The sequence below is a fragment of the Papio anubis genome, chromosome 4 (assembly GCF_008728515.1).
Source record: "Papio anubis isolate 15944 chromosome 4, Panubis1.0, whole genome shotgun sequence".
Taxonomy (NCBI): Eukaryota; Metazoa; Chordata; class Mammalia; order Primates; family Cercopithecidae; genus Papio; species Papio anubis.
Genome location: NC_044979.1, coordinates 75,015,814 through 75,038,903, shown reverse-complemented (window position 1 = coordinate 75,038,903; position 23,090 = coordinate 75,015,814). Strand labels below are relative to the sequence as shown.

Genomic DNA, 23,090 nt, shown 5'->3' with positions numbered 1-23,090 from the left:
ATATATTCTTCCTTCATTACTGAAGTGTCATTTAGTTTTGCATGTACAGCAAGGGTTTTTTTTTTTTTTTTTTTAGACTTCATTTTTAAGAGCAGTTTTAGGTTCGCAGCAAAATTAAATAGAAAGTATACAGAGATTTCCCATATACTCCTTTCCCCCACACATGCACAGCCTCCCCCATTGTAAATATCTCCTACCAGAGAGGTGCATTTGTTACAGCTGATGGATCCACACTGACACATCATTGTCATCCAGACTCCATAGTTCACATCAGCGTTCACACTTGGTATGGTACATTCTATGGGTTTGGACATATTTATCATGACACGTATCCACCATTACAGCATCATACAGAATACTTTCACTGCCCTAATAATCCTCTGTGAGAGCAAGGTTTTCAAACAATTTGCAGGGATGTGGGTTTCCTTCTTGAGGGATCGTGGGGTATCTATGAGTTCTCTAATGGAAACATTCATTTTATGTTTTTCTTTAGGTGAGAGTCAAAAAACCATGCTAGGGATCGCCTGCTTCCTGCTGCCTTATAACCATGTATGTAGGACTCCAGGCCTGCTGGAGTGTCTTTGCTAGTCATGACAGACTTGGGGGAAGAGACTACACCCAGGAATCATGAATATGTAATGATGGATTTGTGCCACAGGAGGGTGGTTCTTGGAGCCATCACCCACACAGGGTCACGAAGGCCGCTGAACTGGGAAGAACCTGCACCAGGGAAGTCAGCCCAATAGTCACACTGTGAACAGAACTTTAGTTTCAGTGAAGCATCACTTGTCACATTAAGTTAATGTGATTCATTTACATGGTATTGTTTGGGGGTAAATTTGATTTGTAAACTTTGGGGGAGGGCTGTAAAATTATCTAATAAGCTATAGCTCAAATATATTTTAAACCCCTCAGTGGCTTCTCATTGCCCTTTAGAACAGAGTCTAAACCACTTAGTAGACCAAAAAGACCACACATTATCTCACCCCGATCAGCTTTCCAAGCTCATCTTCTGTTGGTTCAGTTTTTTTTTGTTGTTGTTGCAAGCATGAAGACCTCTGTCCTGTTTCTCACACAAGCCAAGTCAAGCTTGCTCCTGATTCACAGACTTTCACACCTGCTCCCTCTGTCCTCCACCTTCACAGGGCTAACTACTTTTCAAGATTCATATCTATGAAAGTGTCCCCTCCTCAGGGCAGACTGTCCTAGTCACCCACTTCAAATAGTTCTCCCAAATCCCCATCAGTCTCCAGATCTGTTTCATTTTTTTGGCAGCATTCATTACTGTCCGATATTTATTATACGCAATCATTCCTCATTTTTCATGGATTCCATGGTTGCAAATTCTCCTACTTTCTGAAATTTATTTGTAACCCCAAAATAAATATTCCTAGATCCTTCATGAATAAGCAAAGAGTGGCAAAAAATTTGAGTCCCCTGATATACCTGTTCCCAGCTGAGACAGAATAAGACTACACTCCTTTCTTGTTTCAGCTCTCATATTGTAAACAATAGTCTTACAATATGTTGTTGTTGTAGTCTATTTGGTGCCATGGTTTTTGCATTTTTTTTTTCCGATTTCGCTGTTTAGAATGGCCCCAAGCATAGTGCTGAAGTGCTGTCTAGTGTTCCTACGTGCCAGAAGGCTGTGATGTGCCCTACTGGAAAAATACATGTGTTAAACAAGCTTCCTTCAGGCATGAGCTACTGGCTAAGGATCCCAATGTCAATGAACCAACAATACATATTAAATCAAGTGTCTTTCAACAGAATCACACATCCAAGAAGATCATGTATTCATAGGTTGATGAAAATGTTGTAACTAGAAGCTCATAGGAACCAAATCCAGTATCTCCCTCAGAAGCAATGGTTCATTTAGTATTTGTCAATTTAGCGTTTGTGGCAACTTTATAGAATACAACTGTTGTATATAACAAGAATTAACTGGCCGTGTGTGGTGGCTTACCCCTGTAATCCTAGCACTTTGAGAGGCCAAGGTGGGTGGATCACCTGAGGTCAGGGGTTCCAGACCAGCCTGGCCAACATGGTGAAACCCTGTCTCCATTTAAAAAAAAAAAAAAAAATTTAGCCAGGCATGGTAGCACATGCCTGTAACCTCCTGCTTCGGTACGCTGAGGCAGGAGAATCGCTTGAACCCGGGAGGCGGAGGTTGCAGTGAGCTGAGATCACACTGCTGCACCCCAGCTTGGGTGAAAAAAGAGAATTAACTATATTTGTTTCTTTGGTTTCCACACTGTTTCTTCCCACCAGAATAAACAGTTTGTGAAGTCAGGAGGGTTTTATCTGCCCTTGTCACTGTGATATTCCCAGTACCTGAACTATAGTAAGCTCTCAATAAATGGTCATGTATTGAATGAATAAGTATAAGGAATGTATAACTTGTTCTTTGTCTAGATGTATTTAAGTTACATTATAATGAAACTAACTTCAGGCAATACTAAAGGTGGCCAAAAACATTTCTTTTAAAAGGAGTTCTATTGATACAAGTTTTAGTAGTAAGATGTAGGCTATGAACCTGTTGGCAACAGAGATCGTGTCACGTTTCTATTCTTATCAAAGTTAAAAACACAAAGCATGAATTTAAAAACACATTACGTTCTCCATGAATGCTGCTTTAATGAATAAATAATTGATACAATCTAACAAATCTAGTATTCTTTTGACCAGAAGGATAGAGAAGGCAATATTTGCTTTTACTTCATGGCGGAATGTCAATTACATTTGCACTGTTATTCTTGCATGTTTTGTAATGATAACATGTTGGTTGGTATGTGAACACTGTACATTTGATTGGACAGAAGAGGAAAGATCAATGGAGTAAGAAAAAAAGGTGATAAATGGAGAACGGAGTAATCAGAGACATCAATAAGGAATGGACTGAGGTGTTTCTGTAGGTCCATAGGAGTCAGTTGTGTTTCAGTCACTAGGGTGTCCAAATGAGGATGGAAATAAATTCACAATAAATATAAAACCTCAGAGATTACTCTGTCCTATAACTGTTGCCAGAAATATGACTGCTGGTAGCTTAATTTAATTGATATGTAATTGATCAATAAGACAATCAGCCTAAATGACATATTAATCATTTAGAACCCTGACTGAGAGCTATGGAGAGTAAAGGATAGATGTAAAATATGATCGCTGACCTTAGGAAGCTATAGTTTAGTGGAAAAGAGGGAAACAATTAACACATAAATACAATAAAAATATTTACATTGCATTTAGGTATTAAATTTTCTGGTGCTGATTAAAATTATGATAATCGTTTTCTGACTATAGGAGTGTTGCATTATTGAGCCATAAAAAACCTGGTAGATAATTTAGGCATCTGAGTGCACTACTAAATGACATGTAAGAATAGGTGGACAGTTCAAAATATTAAACCATTTTATTTAATAGACCAAATTCTAACTGACCCAATTACAATTAATATAAGATGTGAAAAATATAGGCCTAGAAGGATCTCTAAATCACTCCTTTCTAGACATTTTTTTCTTTAACTTCTACTGTGAAAACTGGAATCTTCATTAGAACGCAGACTTAGAAAAGGCCCAGTTTCAAGGATTCTGACTCTCAGAGACTGAGCACACCTGTTTCCAGAAGTTCAAATACTTTCCTCATACTCCTCAACTTCTGATCTCTCCAGTTCCAGTTAAAACTCAGAAACTTTAAGGGGTTCAAGTTAAGGACACCTTGTTTAACAATTTCTTTAATTTTCCCTGGAGTTCCTACACCCAGGAGCACCACACACTTCTCCAGTAACTTCAGCTGCCCCTGGACCTTTATGTGTCTAGTTTATGAGACCAATGGTTAGACACCTGTCTGAAAGTGTGAAGAACCATGAAATGCAGGTGGAGGTGTTTGAAATGATTAAGAAAGCAAGCAATGCAATTATCAGTTAGTTTCCAGAGTTATGTTTTTCAGGACTACTGTTCTTTCAGTATGCTGCATTTAGGTCACTCTGATAATCTTCACATGCCATATATGCAGCTCATTCGTGAAGAATAAATTTAAAAAGACCTCCCTACTAAAGATGCTTGTTGACTTTAACTTTCTGCATATATATATGTGTGTATATATATATATACACACACGCATACACACACTATATATAGTAAATATACTATATGCATATGGGATATGCATATAATATATAATATATATATAGAGAGTAAATCATAGAATTCCTGCCCTTGAGAAATGCCTGTTACAGTTCCATAGAATACACACTACTGTATGTTGTAGTATAAGGAAATGGCATAATGAAAAGTATATTTTGGGTAGATTATCTAAGAGGATTATGTAGGAAGAATGAGTATGGGGAGAGACCTACCTCAGAGAAACTGGTAATAATTTTGTCACAAACTTGATAAAGAAGATATAGTCTTTCTCTGCTAAGAACTATTTTCCCAATAAATAGACTTTCTTGGCTGGAGCTGGAGGAGGTCATCCTTAGAGAAAAGCATGACCACTTTAATTTATTACAGATCAAGATAAACATAAAATATTGTGAGAAAAAAAAAGAAAGAATATCACACATAGGCACACACTCATAGACACAAACACACTTCATTGTGATGGTCTGTGGATTGCTATCTTAAGAAAATGGTCCTAATAGCAGAAGACAGCAAAACTCAGCTCATTGACTGGCCTTTGTTAAAGGAGGGTGATTGAGGGAAAAAAAAGTCAAACCAACCAGGCATAAATTAAATTCCATAGGTGGGTAGAAGCCAAGTGTCTCATGCATAACCCTCCTGGATTGGTGACCCGTCAAATCCCTTAATGTAGTTGGGTCTGGCAGAGAGGTAAAGGGGAACTCTGGTTTAAAAGTTAAGTTTTTAATCCTTAAGGAAGGTCCTAAGTGAGAAGGAAGTTGACAGATTATAAGAGACCTCCTCTTACTTTTGCCTTGGGTTTAGTTCAAGTCAGTGAACCAGGGGACAGGAGAGAAAGCTATTTCACTCAATCGCCAATTCCACAACATTCCTTTCCAGAAACTTCCACAAAGCTGGTGCATTTCCAGTAATAAACACTGAGGCCTGGTTCCCTAGAATTTATGGGAGGGCCAGTTACTTCACTCTGGAAAGAAAAAGAAGAGTTTTTTTCTTAGTATATTTCAATATTTCTTTTACATCTATGTATTTCATTACCTTGTTTCACAATTTAGTGCATACTTACACTTTTTTTTTTTTTGGAATAGGATATTGCTTTGTTCATCTTTATCCTGTGTCTAAATATATTAGTTTGCTAGTATTACACACAATATGGAATGAGTAGGATTTTCCCATTAGAAGTAATTACTACTTTATTATCAACATGGGACAAAACATATTGGAAGATTATTCTCATTCTTCTGGTACTTTGTAAAGAATAAATACAATAAGAATTTTGTAGTGGAAAAATAAATATAATTATTTTTTGAAAACTATTCTTTTTTATTATACTCTAAATTCTGGGATACATGTGCAGAACATGCAGGTTTGTTACATAGGTATACATGTGCCATGGTGGTTTGCTGCACCCACCAACCCACCATCTACATTAGGTATTTCTCCTACTGCTCTCCCTCGTCTAATCCCCAAGCCCCCGACAGACCCCGGTGTGTGATGTTCCCCTCCCTGGGCCCATATTTAATAACTGGTGTTGGGAAAACTAGCTAGCCATATGCAGAAAACAGAAACTGGACCCTTTCCTTACAATGTATACAAAAATTAACTCAAGATGGTAAAGATTTAAACATGAGATCTAAAACCATAAAAACCCTAGAAGAAAACCTAGGCAATACCATTCAGGACATAGGCATGGGCAAAGAATTCATGACTAAAACACCAAAAGCAATGGCAACAAAAGCCAAAATTGACAAATGAGATCTAATGAAACTAAAGAGCTTCTGCACAGCAAAAGAAACTATCGTCGGAGTGAAGAGGCAACCTACAGAGTGGGAGAAAATTTTTGTAATCAATCCATCTGGCAAAGGGCTAATATCCAGAATCTACAAGGCTCTTAAACAAATTTACAAGAAAAAAACAACCCCATCAAAAAGTAGGCAAAGGATATAAACAGACACGTCTCAAAAGAAGACATTTATGCGCCCAACAAACATGAAAAAAAGCTCATCATCACTGGTCATTAGAGAAATGCAAATCAAAACCACAATGAGATACCATCTCAAGCCAGTCAGAATGGAGATCATTAAAGTCAGGAAACAACAGATGCTGGAGAGGATGTGGAGAAATAGGAACGCTTTTACACTGTTGGTGGGAGTGTAAATTAGTTCAACCATTGTGGAAGACAGTGTGGCGATTCCTCAAGGATCTAGAACCAGAAATACCATTTGACCCAGCGATCCCATTACTGGGTATATACCCAAAGGATTATAAATCATTCTACTATAAGACACATGCACACGTATGTTTATTGCAGCACTATTTACAATAGCAAAGACTTGGAACCGACCCAAATGTCCATCAACGATAGACTGTATAAAGAAAAAGTGGCACATATACACCATGGAATACTATGCAGCCATAAAACAGGATGAGTTCATTTCCTTTGCAGGGACATAGATGAAGCTGGAAACTATCATTCTCAGCACACTAACATAGGAACAGAAAACCAAACACTGCATGTTCTCACTCATAAGTGGAAGCTAAACAATGAGAACATATGGACACAGAGAGGGGAACATCACACCCCAGGGTCTGTCGCAGGGTGAGGGTCTAGGGGAGGGATAGCATTAGGAGAAATATCTAATGTAGATGACGGGCTGATGGGTGCAGCAAACCACCACAGCATGTGTATATAACAAACCTATGGCATCTATGTAACAAACCTGCACGTTCTGCACATGTATCCCAGAACAGGTATTCCAGAAGTATAATAAAAAAGAAAAGCCTTCGAGAATTAATTATATTTATTTTTCCACTACAAAATGCTTATTATATCTATTCTTTACAAAGTACCAGAAGAATGAGAATAATCTTCCAATATTTTTTGTCCCATGTTGACAAAGTAGTAATTACTTCTAATGGGCAAATTCTACTCATTCCACATTGTGTGTAATACTAGCAAACTAACATAGTTAGACACAGGATAAAGATGAACAAAGGAATATCCTATTCTTAAAAAAGTGTAAGTATTCACTAAATTGTGAAACAAGGTAAAGAAATACATAGATATCATAAAAGAAATATTCAAATATACTAAGATATGCCTACATATACTTTTCTTAGATCTAAGACAAATGAAAGTACCTCTGTCTTTTTGTCTTGCCACATTCAAATTCCTTTTGAGAAGTCAGGGCTTCGGAGAGCAGGTGTGAAAAGACTAATGGGGTTTTGGGTGAGGATTAGAAGTACTAGTGACAGGAGTTTGTTGGAGCCAAGAAGCATGAGGAAGGGAATATATATTTTGCCTCCAAATTTAAAAACAATTATTAGTTGATAAAAAGAAAAGCCAAACTGAAGATAAAGTATAGAAGCCACTAAACATAAAGCTAGCAGAAAGGCCAGATGAGATAATTCTGCAGTGATCCATTCCAGATGAGGTCGTGTGGCAGTGTATTTACAGAAATACACTTAAAATTATGTGACATCAGTGGCATAATGCCAGTCACATGTGATTATTCAGTTAAATGCAGCTACAATTATTATTATGACTACTGTAATCATAATTGGACTTCGTCTGAAAACTTAGATGTAGTGAACTGGGAAGGGCAGTCTCGTGAAGGATTGCAAAAGTTAATACTCCGGTCAATCAAGTTGCTGTCATTTTATGAGGTGGAATTGTGAGAGTGTGCATTCATAATCCAAGCAACTACTGTGGAGATAGGAGGGAATGCATGGGATGTATCCAGGGGCTCCTCTGGAACACAAATACTGCTGGTAATTTGATAGAGTAGTCATCAGAGGTAGAACATTACACTATCACTGCTGTTCAAAATACTGAGGGGAAGGTGAGATGTCCTTCCTGCCCACCTTCACTCTACATGACATCAGGCGAGAGGTGATGTGGCCCTACTTTCACATAAGCTATCACCTTTGTCATCTTCGAAGAAAGTCTACACCCATCGCATGGCATCACAAGGCTGCCTTTTCGCCTTTTGTCATCTGATCCCATTTTGTCCCCAGAGCTGTCCTTTCATTATTCTCTTCCAGTCACCTTGTACCCACTGCTCCAGTCTCACTAAAGCATTTTAGCATCAAAATAACAGCAACAATTACCATGATATTTAACAGTAATAATAGTAATTATTATTATTGCTACTTCTTTAATATTCTTACTCTATGCTTAGCATGGTTTAACATCTTTACAACTATTCACTCATTTAATCTTCACAAGAACTTTATGAAATAGGAGGTATTTTAATCCTCATTTTGGAGATGACTAAACTGCAGCACAGAGAGGTTAAGTAACTTTTCTAAGTTCACACAGCTAGAGAGTACCAACTATCTCATGTGTCTGTGTTTTTGCATACTCTGTTCATTCTGCTTGAATGCCCTTTCCTTTCTCCCTTTACCTAACTAAATCTCCTTCAAACTTCTGCTTTCTTTTTTCAATATTATAGTTTCTTAAATATTTCCTAGTAGGATTTTTAAAGCTTAACCTCAGTTTTCTAATTATTATATTTCTAAATTATGGCTATGAATTTTACTGCTCAAAACCACTGCTAACTAAATATTTGCTATAGTATACTTTCAATGTACATCTTTTTAAAAACCGGCATTTATTTATTCATGTATTAACTCAGTGATTTACTCAGTGCCTACCAGGTCCCAAGCACTATGCCAGTTAATGGGATGCAGACAAAAAACACAGGGACTTACTCTCAAGGAGCTCATAGTCTTACAGGGAAAGGATGGCAATTCTATCCCAGTTTCATACTCACTGTGATTCAAGAGATAAAAGTGTTTTTTTAATCATTGTATTATTTATAATATACCCATACTTAACATTTATTGTAATACATAATCGTTTTAATGAAGATATTTGAAAAGTAATAACTAATGTTTTTCCTTAGGAAAAATTGTTTCTTGTCTTTTTTATTCATAAAATTCAAATTATCGTCCTTTTCTAGTAGCTAACATAACTAATGTTTTTCCTTAGGAAAAATTGTTTCTTGTCTTTTTTATTCATAAAATTCAAATTATCGTCCTTTTCTAGTAGCTAACAGGGAAAACAATCAGCTAAGACAGCCATCTTATATTTTAACCCCGGCAGAGGATGTAAAAGTGAAATAGGTGATATTTATTGATCTCACAGTAGTTGCTTGAAAATTGAAGATTATCTTTCTAATTTGTGCAAAGACATAATTCTCCAGTCACTTAGAAAATTTTATTCTCAGAGCAGTCACTGTTAAAAGATTAGAGGACTGAGATGCATGTTAACTGCTAGGAAAGATTATACAATGTCTAAAATATCAAGATACATTCAGGGGAAGTCAGTCATTTCCATCAATCAAATGTGTATCATGAAAGGTTCTTGGATGACAGCACCCCAGGGTGGTGTCCAAAATCCACACCAAATACAAACACATGGGTTAAGTTAGGCCATATACCTGATCAGTTGATATAAAGGAATTGAATTTTAAGAACCAAAAGTCGAGAGCAGAAAGGATTTAGAGGATATATTCAATACAAATAGAAGAAACATAAGCCCGTTGAAGTCTAAAGAAAGGGACTGACCTGGCAAATACATAAACAGTATCGTGAACCTAAATCCATCTGAAGTTGTACCAGGACCAAAATAAATATTAACCCAACATTTAATTGGAATCCACTGAAACTTTCCAAACTGGATGCATTGATAAAAAAATCCAAAGACTCAGAACTTGTCTAGCCACTAAACTAAACTGCAGCACAGGAAAAAAAAAATTATCCAAAACCTCAGCAAACAGACAAGCTGAGTGGAATAATGAATGTCTCAATCCAGCCAAGAGTACATACTTTATTTCTGAGCATCAGCTCCAGCATGTTTTGATGGATGGGAAATTTAATGTGCTAAGATACAGTAAAAGGTAAGAGTTGGTACTCAACAGAATTAATTCAGGCAATGCATTTTTAATACATTTTTTAAAGGATCACAAAGGGTAGACTAAAATATGTAGTTTTTTTTTTTTTTACTATACTCTAAAAGCAGCCTCATTGAAAAAAGGATGTTCCAAGGGACTAATCAACATTATTAAAGTAGCAAAGTCATCAAAGAAAATGAAAATGGCAAAATGACCCCTGGAACAGGCAAGAAAGCAGGTCAGGGCAACTTTTGAAGAAGCAGTTCTAGTGGCAATCATGGGGATAAATACAGGCTGTAGAGGGTGAAACTGCAGTTTGGTAGAAAAAGGCACAAGATAAATAGGATGGGAAAGGGTATTGTTTAGGACCTTAACATCCCCAAAATATGCAATATCATGTTTGTCCTTTAGCCGGTACCACTTCAAAAACTCAACCTGTTCAATCTTCAAGGAAAGTTTAAATAAAACCACATAAAATAAATGGAAATATTAACTATTCAAATCACAAAGAGAATTGACAATGATTACATTTTCTCTAAATATGCTTTTTTCATTTAACTGCAATATTTCTAAGATCCTATGCAGAGAAGTTTCATTTTAAATTTGGAACTTTAAAATCATCACTTCTCTCTTTCAGGATGTGAAATGTTATTGTCTCTCTAGCAATCATTTAGCTACGCAAAGTGAATTCATATGGACTTTTCTATACGCTTCAGGGTGAGAGTCATTTTGCTCACTGTGCTAATTTTGACATTACCCCTGGAATACAGAATTTCTTTTTAAATATTTTATTATTGTGTTAGACATGTGAATTCTTGGGCAGTAGAGTGTACAAAATGCATATTTCTGTTTCCAAATCTTCTTGCTGTCGGGTTGTTTGCTTTTGATCTTTTTTTGGTTATCTTTTTGAGCTTATTATTATTATTATTATTTTGGGACGTAGCCTCTCTCTGTCACCCATGCTGGAGTGCAGCAGCTCACTGCAACCTGTGCCTTCCAGGTTCAAGCAATCCTCCTGCCTCAGCCTCCCGAGTAGCTGAAACTACAGGCATGAGCCACCACGCTCAGCTAATTTTTTGTATTTTTAGTAGAGACGGGGTTTCACGATGTTGATCAGGCTGGTCTCAGACTCCTGAGCTCAGGTGATCTGCCCGCCTCAGCCTCCCAAAGTGCTGGAATTATAGGTGTGAGCCACTGCACCCCACCACTATACTATATTTTATCAACAAATTATTACATTGCAGCCTTTTAAAAAATTTGATTTCATACTATTTCATAGTGTTGTTTCTTAGCACCACATCTTTCTATGATTTGGAGGATTTTTCCTTATGTTATTTAATTTACAAGGTGAAGTGTGAGGCTATTACTAATCCTATTAAGACTATTACAAACTTCTTTGCCTTGTTTAAATGATAAAATGACTCCAAGTTATCCAATAAGTTTAAAATAAAGATTACAAAGGTAACTATTATTGTCAGAAGGGACTAAAATAATTACCCATCTCACATCTTTGTCCCTGCTACATTTCTGTGAAAATTCTCATTGTCAGTAAGATGGAAAAAGGCCAAGAAACTCAATTTCCAATATTTTCAAGACAGCATTTTTTTTACTTTGCCTCTTTTATTAAGATAAAGGTTATTTTCAGCCACAGTCCTGCAAAATGTGATTAGTTTTATATATATATATATATATATATTTTTTTTTTTTTTTTTGAGGCCAGTCTCATCTATCCTGGGCTGGAGTGTACTGGCAAGAACTTCGGCTCACTGCAAGCTCCGCCTCCCAGGTTCATGCCATTCTCCTGCCTCAGCCTCCCGGTAGCTGGGACTACAGGCGCCGCCACCACCATGCCCGGCTAATTTTGTATTTTTAGTAGAGATGGGGGTTTCACCGTGTTAGCCATGATGGACGATCTCCTGACCTCGTGATCCGCCCGTCTCGGCCTCCCAAAGTGCTGGGATTACAGGCGTGAGCCACCGCACCCGGCCTGTGATTAGTAATTTTAAGAGATGTGACTGCTTCCTTTAAATTCTATGCTCATTGAGATTAAGAAGAGGAGAAAACCACTAGCCCATATTGTCAAGGGTTTCAAGCATAACTGTCTAGAACACCATAAAGGGTTTCAATTAATTTGGGGTTTCAAATACATTCACAGTACAAACCTCTGTCCAGAACATGTAGCATATTCATTATATGAGGAAACCTAGTTGGAGGTGGGACAATAGCTTTCGTTCTCCTGTCTGAACCCTAAACTAGATCCCCAGTTCTCTAATACAACCCTGGGAGAAAGGAGGGATCCCTCAACACAACTGAACTGCCCACCAGCTCTGTAGGATGGGAAGTGTGGCTCTTCACCTGAGGTTTAGGGCATGGCTCTTTATATTTTAGCAATGTCTGGATTACCTGGAAGGCTTCTAAAACACAGATTGTTGGCTCCCATCCCCAGAGTTTTCGACATAGAAGGTCTGGGGTGGGGCCCAGAGAGTTTGCATCTCTCATAAGCCCCAGGTAATGCTGTTGCTGTGATCAGAACAAATGGACAGATATCAGTCAGTGGGATGGGTTTATCGATCATTGATAGTTGGGTTTTGGGTTGGGATTGGTAGGATGGTGCTGGTTGGTTTGGATGGAATCAATAGTTCCAGATATCCTCTGTAGTCAGGGCCCTGTCCCATCTCTTATAGGGCCTGGTCTAATCCTCCTTCCTCTCCCTACCACGTCCCAGTTCCCATCACCGTTAACAGATAACTGCCTCTGACTCCACCGAAGAAATGGGGGACCTTCTCTTCTTTCCTCCTTTCCCCTCCACTTCCATGTAGCTAAACCTGCCTGTAAGCATTTTTTTAGTCTCACCAATATTCTGCCTCTTCTCCCTATCCTAAACCTGACATGGTCACTTGAAATCATCTTCCTCTGTTTTTTTCTTTTAATTTAATTTTTATTCCAATAGCTTTTGGAGTACAAGTCGCTTTTTGTTACATGGATGAATTATATAGTGGTGAATTCTGTTCCTCCATTTTTTTAAACCATACACCTTCCATTGGCTCCTCTTCAGGCCGCAAATATACTCAGGTCTCTCAGAGAGTATAATAATAAAATCCTTTCTTGGCCTGGCTTTCCCTGCCAGTCGCCTCTCCATCTCCTTATGTTCACCGCCTCATGTCTGAAAGACTAGTCTATATTTTCTGTGTCTACTGTCTTCCCTTTTCACTCCGCAACCACTCACAATCTGTCTCTAGTGCTCCACTAAAATTGTTCTCACTGAGGTCCACGTGACCCTCTTCTTGCCTTGCCATCTGTATATTTCTTGATATCTCTGGTGTTTAACAGCCTTTATCACATTCTTTAACGAGCATCCTGTTCTCACGCCTCAGCACCTGAAGCATTAGCAGCTCCAAGATTGCATTCATAGCCTCTTCAATGTATGTTCTATTATACTTTTCACCTTTGGAATAAACAACTGATCACTGTCATATCTATATTTCTAACTCATCCTTTGCCCCTGAGCCTCAGTATTGCTGTCAACTGAATATCTGTGTCCCTCCAAAATTCCTATGTTGAAATTTGATCCCCACTGTGATAGTATTAAAAGGTGGGAACTTCAGGAGATGATTAGTCATGAGGGCTCCACCCTCATGAATGGGATTAGTATCCTTATAAAGCGGCTTGAAGGAGCCTGTTTGCCCCTTCTTCCATGTGAGGATGCAAGAAGAAAGCACCATCTATGAGGCAGCGAGCACTCACCAGACACCAAATCTACTGGCACCTTGATCTTGGACATACCAGCCTCCAGAACTGTGAGCAATAAAGACTGTTGTTTATAAGTTACCCACTCTAAGGTGTTTTGTTATAGAACCCTGAATGGACTAAGACAAGCATCTTCAATTACCTTGTGGGAATTTCCAGACACCTCAGTCTAAGCATGCCCAGACCGCTGATTTCCTACCTCTAACCCAAGCCCACTCCTCCCCTTGTATGTCCTGTCTCAGTCACTGGCACCACCATTCTTCACTCAGATGCTAACGGCAGAAATATCAGAATCATCACTGACTGCCCTCTCAAATCAGGTCTGCTGGTCACTGCATCTGATTGATTTTATTTCTCAGATTGGTGTTCCCCTCCACAAGCTCACTCCCTAAATTCTGGCTCTCACCTCGTTGACCAAACTAAACTTACAACTGGCTTCTTGTCTCCAGGCTTAACACAATGGTATGGAAAAGAACACAGTCTTTGGGGTCACTCAAATCTGAATTTGAATTCCAGTTTCCCCAGTTATTCACTAAGCACATCAGGCAAGTTATTTAAGCTCTCTCGTGCCTATTTCCTCTTACATAAAATGCGATACTAATATCTACTCACAGGTTTATTGTGAGCATTTAAGGAACTAATGTATTTCAAATATTTAGCACAATGCCTAGTACACAGTATAACCTCGATAAATGTTGATCTTGGCTCCCCATACAAATTCATCTTCCATAGTATTCCAAAGCAAACTCCTTAAAATCAAATTTTGATTAATTCCCCCCTAAAATGACTTGCCATCACCTAGAAAATAAAAATAAATCAACACAATCGAGTATAGACCTATCTTTCCAGCCTCATTCCCTAAATGGATCCCAACCTTCCAGTCATTTGGATGAAAATGGCTGCTTGGACATTTGTTGACTCAGCTGCCTGGAATGCAGCCTGGTTCTGTGATTGCCAGGTAAACCACTCCGACAAAGTTTCTGCTCCAATGTGGTCTTCCCTGACAGTGGTTAATGATGAAACTTGGTGTGGCAGGGGGTGCTGTGGGAGTAAAGGGAGGGCAATGTAATGTGTTTTAATTCCCTCTTCCTTCATGCTAACCTCATTATGCTAGAATATGCAACGATTAGCATCCTCTTCTGAATCCTTGGCCCCTTTTATTCCATCTCCCCTTCCCATTCCCACTGGGATCTCAGAGCATTTTCTAGAAATCTCTATTAGCACTTATTTCACCTGAACAAATCACTCACTGCACTCTCCTTTCCTGATGTTTCTACAACTCCCCTGCCCCACATCTCTTATTCCATGATACATGCCTTTGCCTCCATCCTCAGCCTTCTCATGGGACGCTACCTCTCCTGCCTGCCTCAATGGAATCCTAGCTCTGCCCTAACCTCACCACCTCTTCTGCCATCTCCTCAGGTAGAAGCTGTTCATTATCATGTATTCTATCTCAAGATAGTGAGAGGGTCAGCTTCTCACTTGCTCTCCAGGGCTATTTTACTGCTCCTTAGTCCTCCAGTAAAAAGTCCTATTTCTTTTAAGCTCAGGCCATCTGGCTGTACCATTCTCTACTTCTTTTGATCTCTCCTCCTAATTCACTGAGGACTTTGGTACTGTGATCAGTTTCCTTTTCCATCCCAGTCTAGCTATTTTCTGGCCTGCTCCAAAGCCCACAGCACACCAGCACCTTGACCTTTTGTTTCTGTGACCTCCTCATTTGCAGTGAATTCCACCCTCACTAGACTTCAGCTATACACATGACCACATCCTTGACTTTTTAAAAAAATCACTTGGAACTATTTCTGTTGTGAAATGCTAAATCAAAACATCCCACATTCTAACAGTAATCTCTTATGTTACTAATTCTCTTATTCAATTACTTCCTTCATCCTTGTTCTTTGATCTTATAGGGGCATCCAATCCTTTGCTCCCTTTACTTTCTCCTGTCTGTTTTTATTTCCTTTCTGCTCCAGCCTAACATCCTTAGCCTATAACATCAGACACTTTCTTGTCCATATCTCCCAATTCCTTGCTCTATTTTCCCTCCATCGCACTGTGGTAAGGCTCCTGCCCCATATCCATCTAAGTCCCCTCATTCATGCCCATATTTCCACTGCTATCCTTTCTTGGAGGAAATTGGTCCTGAAGATTGAAGCTGCTAAAACATTCTGATTTCTGACCATAACTGGACCCACCACACTAACCAGAGTCCATCTTTCATTCCCCAATCAGCTCTTCCTATTCTCCTCTGTGATCAGCTGAAATCTGCTCCCTTCAGTAGCTTCACTTCCTACTCAGCAGAGTATTTAACCCCCCTACAGCATTAAGAAAATAGCGATCACAGGAGAGTTTGCTCTGCCTTCCTTCACTAAATCTACACACGGACACACACATGATCCCATCCTTACCTGCTCTTCTGTTACAACAGAAGAGATGTTGCTGCTCAGATTTAAAATTCACTTCCCTGCCCATGCTATGAATTCATTCACGGCAACCTTTTCATGGCCCTTTCTCTACCTTACACTTACAGATTTTCTACTCTCCTTCACTGGCTCTTCCACAGCAGCAACATCCTTGAGCTCTCTATAATCTCAAGAAAAAAAAAAGGAAAGAAAACATCTTGATTTTAATGCTTTCCACTCTTTCTTTAATGCATTGTAATTTTTGTCCTACCCTCAACAAACTCCAAAGACACTGCTTTTGCCATGGACACTAGTGGCTTCTGAGTTGCTAAATACAATGGACATATTCTCGTCCTGACTTTTCTTCTCTGAAGTATTTGCCATTATTACTAATTCCTTTTTCTGCCTTTTAAAGGTTCTTTATTAGAGAACATTTTAAACATATTCAGACATAGAGAGACTAATATCAATCATCCAGCTTCAATAATTAGCAATCATGACCAATGTTAGTCACCTACATTCACAAGCTCTCCCATTCCCAACTGCTTATTTTGAAGCAAATCACTAATATCATATAATTTCTTCTGTATTTCGATATGCATCCCTAAAAGGTAACACCATTTAAAGTGATCATAACAATTATTGGCTGGGCACAGTGGCTCATGCCTGTAATCCTAGAACTTTGGGAGGCCGAGGCGGGCGGATCATGAGGTCAGGAGTTCGAGACCAGCCTGACCAACATGGTGAAACTCCATCTCTACTAAAAATACAAAAATTAGCCAGTCGTGGTGGCAGGCACCTGTAATCCCAGCTACTCAGAAGGCTAAGGCAGGAGAATTGCTTGAACCAGAAGGTGGAGGTTGCAGTGAGCCGAGATGGCGCCACTGCACTCCAGTGTAGTCAAAAGAGACTCCATTTAAAAAAAAAAAAATTACTAAAAATAGTACTTCATAAATATCATCAAATATACAGTTAGTATTTGCATTTCCCTCGGTAGTCATCTACAACCTCTGACTCACCTGGTTCAAGTGATTCTCCTGCCTCATGCCTCCCTATGTGAGCTGCAGATTATAAGATCACACCTCACCACGTCCCAAGCTAACTTTTGTACTGTTGTTAGTAGAGACAATGTATTCAGCTTCCAATGTTGGGCTTGAGGATGAAGTCTCGATCTCCTCCCAAAGTGCCGGGATTACAGGTGTGAGCCACAGTGCCCAGCCCATTTTTTATTCCTATATTAGCTGAAATGCTGTAAAGAAAATGTCCCCTCATCAATGAAATACAATTCATATAGTAACCCTGAAATACAATTCATATAGAAAAGACAGACTAAATGTTTGATTCTTTCATTTACTCACTGGTGAGTTTGTTTACCTAGTATTCTCCATAGGTGGCCAATGAGGTTTTTTATTTGTTTGTTTTCTTCAGTATTGTTATGAACTCATGAATCTACTACTCTTATCAATGTTGTCAGGGCCAAAAGAAGCTTACTCAACTTGGCTTCCAAGTCCTTTGACAAAAACTTTGTAGTGTTTGGTAGCATTTTTGCTTGTTATAATAAAATAATCTCAGTTTATTTTATACATTTCCTGCTCCACACCTACAATCAGTAATTTCTTCTGGGATCCCTGGTTTCCTTGAGTGGAACTTGTATTTGGGGAGCACATCCTGGGCATCAGGAAGGTCACAGCTATTGAACTGATCACTGTTCCTAGATCTTTTTGTGGTCAGAGCAGTGAATATGTATTCTTTTATATTGAAAGATAATACATGCCATGAGTTCTTATACTTCCCACTCAGATTCAGGATTACTACAGAATTGTTACTTAACTGCATGAGTCTGTATCTCCTTCCAACCAAGCTGATAATCTCAGTTCTCAATGACACCAACATAGTAATTTAACTTATGTTATGATACAAATACAAAGGTCTCAGGATAACAGTAGAAATGTGACAACCAGCAATATGAGTACTAGAAGTAGTTTGGATCTTTTTTTTTTTTTTTTGGTAGTTTAAAAAAATTGTTAAAATATATCCCGGTTAGGAATGTATACCAAACATACAGCGTTTTAAAGTCACTTCAAATCATTCTTTAATGAATTTTGCTACCCATTTGAACCACATTAAGGTTGATTCATGTTATTTTAAATTTTTTAGGAATCAATTTTTAAATTTATTTCATTTTCTTTTATAACTATATAAAATATTTACATGGTTCTGAAATCAAATGTAAAAATAAGGTATATTCAAATAATCTAGCTATTATTTTTTTCTTTTAGCTTCCCGTCTTCCTGTAAGTAACTTTTGTGTTTATCCTTTCAACTTCTAAGTATATATTAATATAATTATAAACAATGATAATATACAATATACTATTTGCACTTCTCTCCACTTTGCTTTACGCGTTTAAAAACGTATCTTAGGGACCACTCCATAATAGTACATAGAAGTTTTCTTCATTTTTTCTCATACCTCAATAATATTACTCGCTTGGGTGGAGGTGCCGTACTTTTGATTCACCCAGCACTCTATTGATAGATATTTTGGAGTTGTATTCATTCTTTTGCTATTCAAGTAATCTTTCAATGAATGTCCTTCTGCACATGTCTTCTTTCTTATTTTTGCAGTATATCTTTGGCATAGATTCCCAGAAGTGGAAATTGTTCTGTTCAAACATGTATTATTTTTAGATACTGCTAAATCCTCTTCCATAGTGTTGAGCCATTTTGCATTTCCAATGGCAATGTATGAGAATAGCTGGTTTATTTCGGCCTCATCACAGAGTGTGTTGCAAAACTTAGATTTTTGTCAATCTGATAGTTGAAAATAAGTTTCTCAACTTGGTTTTAATTTTAATTTCTCTTATAAATAAGGTTGTTATCTTTTCATATAGTTAAAAGCAAATTCTGTCCTCTTGACATGGTTTTTTCCATTAATACCCATGAAGCCGCAAAGAAAATTCTAATTTGTCTTCTATTTCCTGGGTTACTTTTTAATCTCCCTTTTCTAGTTCAATTTCTCCCGTTTATTTCCTAAGTATTGCTCTCTCTCCAGATTGCATGTTAGTGTTTCTTTTAAAATCCACTCCTGGGCCAGGTGTGTCGCTCATGCCTGTAATCCCAGCACTTTGGGAGGCCAAGGCGGGCACATCATTTGAGGTCAGGAGTTTGAGACCGGCCCGGCCAACATGGCGAAACCCCATCTCAACTAAAAACACAAAAATTAGCCAGGCGTGGTGGTGTGTGCTGTGGAATCCCAGCTACTAGGGAGGTTGAGGCAGGAGAAACACTTGAACCTGGGAGGCAGAGGCTGCAGTGAGCCAAGATAGTGCCACTGCACTCCAGCCTGGGTAACAGAGTGAGACCGTGTAAAAAAAAAAAAAATACACTCACTTGTGAAGATCACTGCTATTCTAGTGCATACAGGCTGCTGGGAGGTCTCTCTCCTTCCAACTCACATATCAAACTGCCTAATGGAGATCTTGAAATGAGATCTTGAATGCCCCTCCCGGGCACTTTCAGCTCAGCATGTGCAAAGCTCTTCCCCCGCATGTTCTTCCCCTGCTGTTCTCCAGTGCAGTGAATGCTACAACTCACCAGCTGCCCAGGTCATAAACCTAGGTTATCTGCTGATGACTCCCTCTCCTACCTTCCTTCTATCAAATCAATCACCAATTTCTGTGGCTTTTATCTCTTAAATGGTTCTCAAATTCATTTATTTCTCTCCATCTCAGACTACTGGTTTAAGTCAACGTTATTTCTTTCCTAGATTACTGCACCTTCCTTCCAAGTGGTCTCTGCTTTACTTCTTGCTCTCAAGCATGGACAGAATCACCTTTTATTTTATTTTATTTTGAGATGGAGTCTGGCTCTGTCACCCAGGCTGGAATGCAGTGGCCCAATCTCGGCTCACTGCAACCTCCGCCTCCCAGGTTCAAGAGATTTTCCTGCCTCAGCCTCCAGAGTAGCTGGGACTACAGACATGTGCCACCGTACACGGCTAATTTTTGTATTTTTAGTAGAAATGGGGCTTTACCATGTTGGCCAGGCTGGTCTCAAATTTCTGACCTCAAGCGATCCACCCACCTCGGCCTCCCAAAATGCTGGGATTACAGATATGAGCCACTGCTCCTGGCCAGAATTACCTTTTAAAATATAACATAGGGTCATTTACCAGCTTAAAAACCTCCAACAGCTCAAAATAAAAATAAACAACCAACCAATGAACCAAACAAAAATAGAACCCAAGTCCCAAATCACATATTTCCATAGGTACATATGTAAGAAAGTAGATACCACCAAGCTCCAGAACATAGACATGAAACTGATAAAAGTTTGCCTCTGGGGAGGGGACTGAGGTGCAGGCAGTGAAGGGATGTTGTGGATGGGGTTGGGGTTGGTAGAGGAGGACTGCAGCTTTATCATTATTTGAATTGTTTGAATTTTTTATAATTAGAATGTTTTCAAGTATTACCTACATGTTTAAAAATAAGTGAAATGGGCCAGGTGTGGTGGCTCACGCTTGTAATCCCAGCACTTTGGGAGGCCGAGGAGGGCAGATCACAAGGTCAGGAGATCGAGACCATGGTGAAACCCTGTCTCTACTAAAAATACAAAAAAATCAGCCTGGCGTGGTGGTGGATGCCTGTAGTCCCAGCTACTCAGGAGGCTGAGGCAGGAGAATGGCGTGAACCCGGGAGGCGAAGCATGTAGTGAGCCAAGATCGGGCCACTGCACTCCAGCCTGGGTGACAGAGTGAGACTCTGTCTCAAAAAAATAAATAAATAAATAAAAATAAAAATAAATAAGTAAAATGGACTAGCTCTGAGGCAGACTGGCCTCACCAGAAGGTATATGAATTCCCAGTGCCAGGTTGCCTGGAAGAGGCTTTAGGGACAACTGTTTCCAGGGAATGAAAAACCATCTTCAGCCCTTATAATATATCTGAGAATTTCAGTCAAGATATTCTTACCTTTGTGGTCCACAGTTTGACAGTCCAGTCAAATGATGATGTGACAAACAGGTGAGAAAAGTCGATTGGGCCCACTGCCATGTGGCAGTTAATTCCTGTCACTGGCCCTTGGTGACCTTCAAAGACCTCACCAATACCTGCTTTGCTGTAGGAAAAGCACACATGAGCAGAATTCCAGTGACCTCTGAAAAGCAGTGATTGCTTAAAAAACAAAACAAAATAAAAAAACCCCTCAACTCTGCATGATTACTTCTCCATAATTTGGAACAACCACACACCATCAAAATGAAATCATTTTTACAGTTATCCTGAAAGAAATTGTTTGCAAATATGTTACCCTAGTTTTGATTATTTAAAAACAATGTGGGGCAATGTAATCTTTTTAAAATACAGAATTTAATATCAACATTTATTATTTAATTCCTTTTGCGGAATTCCTCAAAGCCTATCATTGTTGATGCAGTTATTTTAATGGAAACAAATACACTTCAGTCTCAGAAGCTTTTATATTTATAAGATTATTTTATTCTTGAGATAGCATTTTGCACATGGTCTGCTTTATCTCCTTTTGGGGAGCCTACTGACTATAAAACTCCATCTATCCTTGAAGAAACAATCATTTTTTTTTTTTGAGGAAATTTCTTAAATTAAGTTAACATAGTTAAAAATGTAACACTTTGTGGAAACCCTTGTCACCACAAAATAATGCACATAATTTAAATATAATATGGAGAAAATAATGTTTTCTCTTTACTGAAAACAGAAGAGAGATTTACAAATCCTTTGTAAATTCCATATGGGCAGGTATCTTGTCGTTCTTGTTGCCAAGTGTCTGGCATATAGTAAGTGCTCAATATATTTGTTGCATAAGCTAGCTAATATTAAAACAGACAAACTTATGTTTCAGTCCTTTTTTAAGAGAGAAGCACGTTTGAGAAATAATGATAGACATTTAAAAAATTACACACTGACAAATATTGCTTATTTAACTAAGCTGGTATTATTTGCAGTCCTCTATTATCACTTAGTATTCTGCATGCAATCATATACAATTAGGAAGATGTGAGAAAACATACCACAAATGCTGTATTTAAAATATTCATGTGCACAAGGTTATAAATATGACAAATACGTAGGAATTGTAGAATCCTAATATTATGTCACTAAGAATAAAAATGAGTTCAGTTATTAAAACGTTTGGGCCTGTGGAGCACCAATAAATGTCAATGTGCTTAGCAAAATTTGGAATCATGAGCAAAGTGTGGCAGTGCGTGTTCCATGTAACAGGCACTCAAAAATTACGCCCAGTGAAACTGCTAACAGCAGTTCCACACATGATCATTTAAATTTGTTCTAATGAACCTGAGGAACTGATCTTTGAAGTGGCCCCTGGTGAGACTCCACTTGCTCTTAACAGCATCCTGAAAGGGTTTATAGGGTGCAAAATGAGGACCTTGTTTAATTTATGGAAGTGGATTTGCACCTTCTCTATGTTAGGTGAAAAATAACAATCCCCTGCTTCTCCCCCATTTAGAATGACTACAAAGCCAATGCCTGCTATGTTACAATTTTACTAAGGTCTGTATTTTCTATTTCAGATGGATGGACCAATGTAAAAGCAAAATTAAGCTTGTAAAAAGATTTGTGGTGTGTGCCACAGGGACCCTTCTTTTGAACCAAAGTGCATATTCTGATAGTGCCTAAAAAGTACAATAGCCACAGAACAAGAATGTTCATCATGTAAGATGTTATTCACTTTATAGCAATGAAAAAAATCTGGAAATTATCAATGAATGTATTCTATAGCCTTCGCAGATAATTAAGGACCTAGGTAAAACCATGGGTTAAGTCAACTGAACCTATGCCCTGTTGATTCTAATACACATATAGATAAAGCTGTGATTCCAGATCTGGCCTATTATACTCTCTATGCCTCT

At 38.5% G+C, this 23,090-nt stretch overlaps 1 protein-coding gene across 8 annotated transcripts in view; it reads right to left on the bottom strand.

The window, feature by feature from the left end:
- Window positions 1-23,090, bottom strand: part of DYNC1I1 (dynein cytoplasmic 1 intermediate chain 1) — a 316,442-nt gene that overhangs the window by 37,749 nt on the left and 255,603 nt on the right. For 7 of the 8 annotated variants that reach the window (XM_017956939.3, XM_017956940.3, XM_009203370.4 and 4 more), the window contains one exon: window positions 21,154-21,298. In XM_017956939.3, coding sequence (XP_017812428.1) covers window positions 21,154-21,298 — 145 coding nt within the window. Of the gene's footprint in view, window positions 1-2,617; window positions 5,101-21,153; window positions 21,299-23,090 lie in introns of those variants that run through there. The other variant, XM_009203367.4, reaches the window with a different exon arrangement.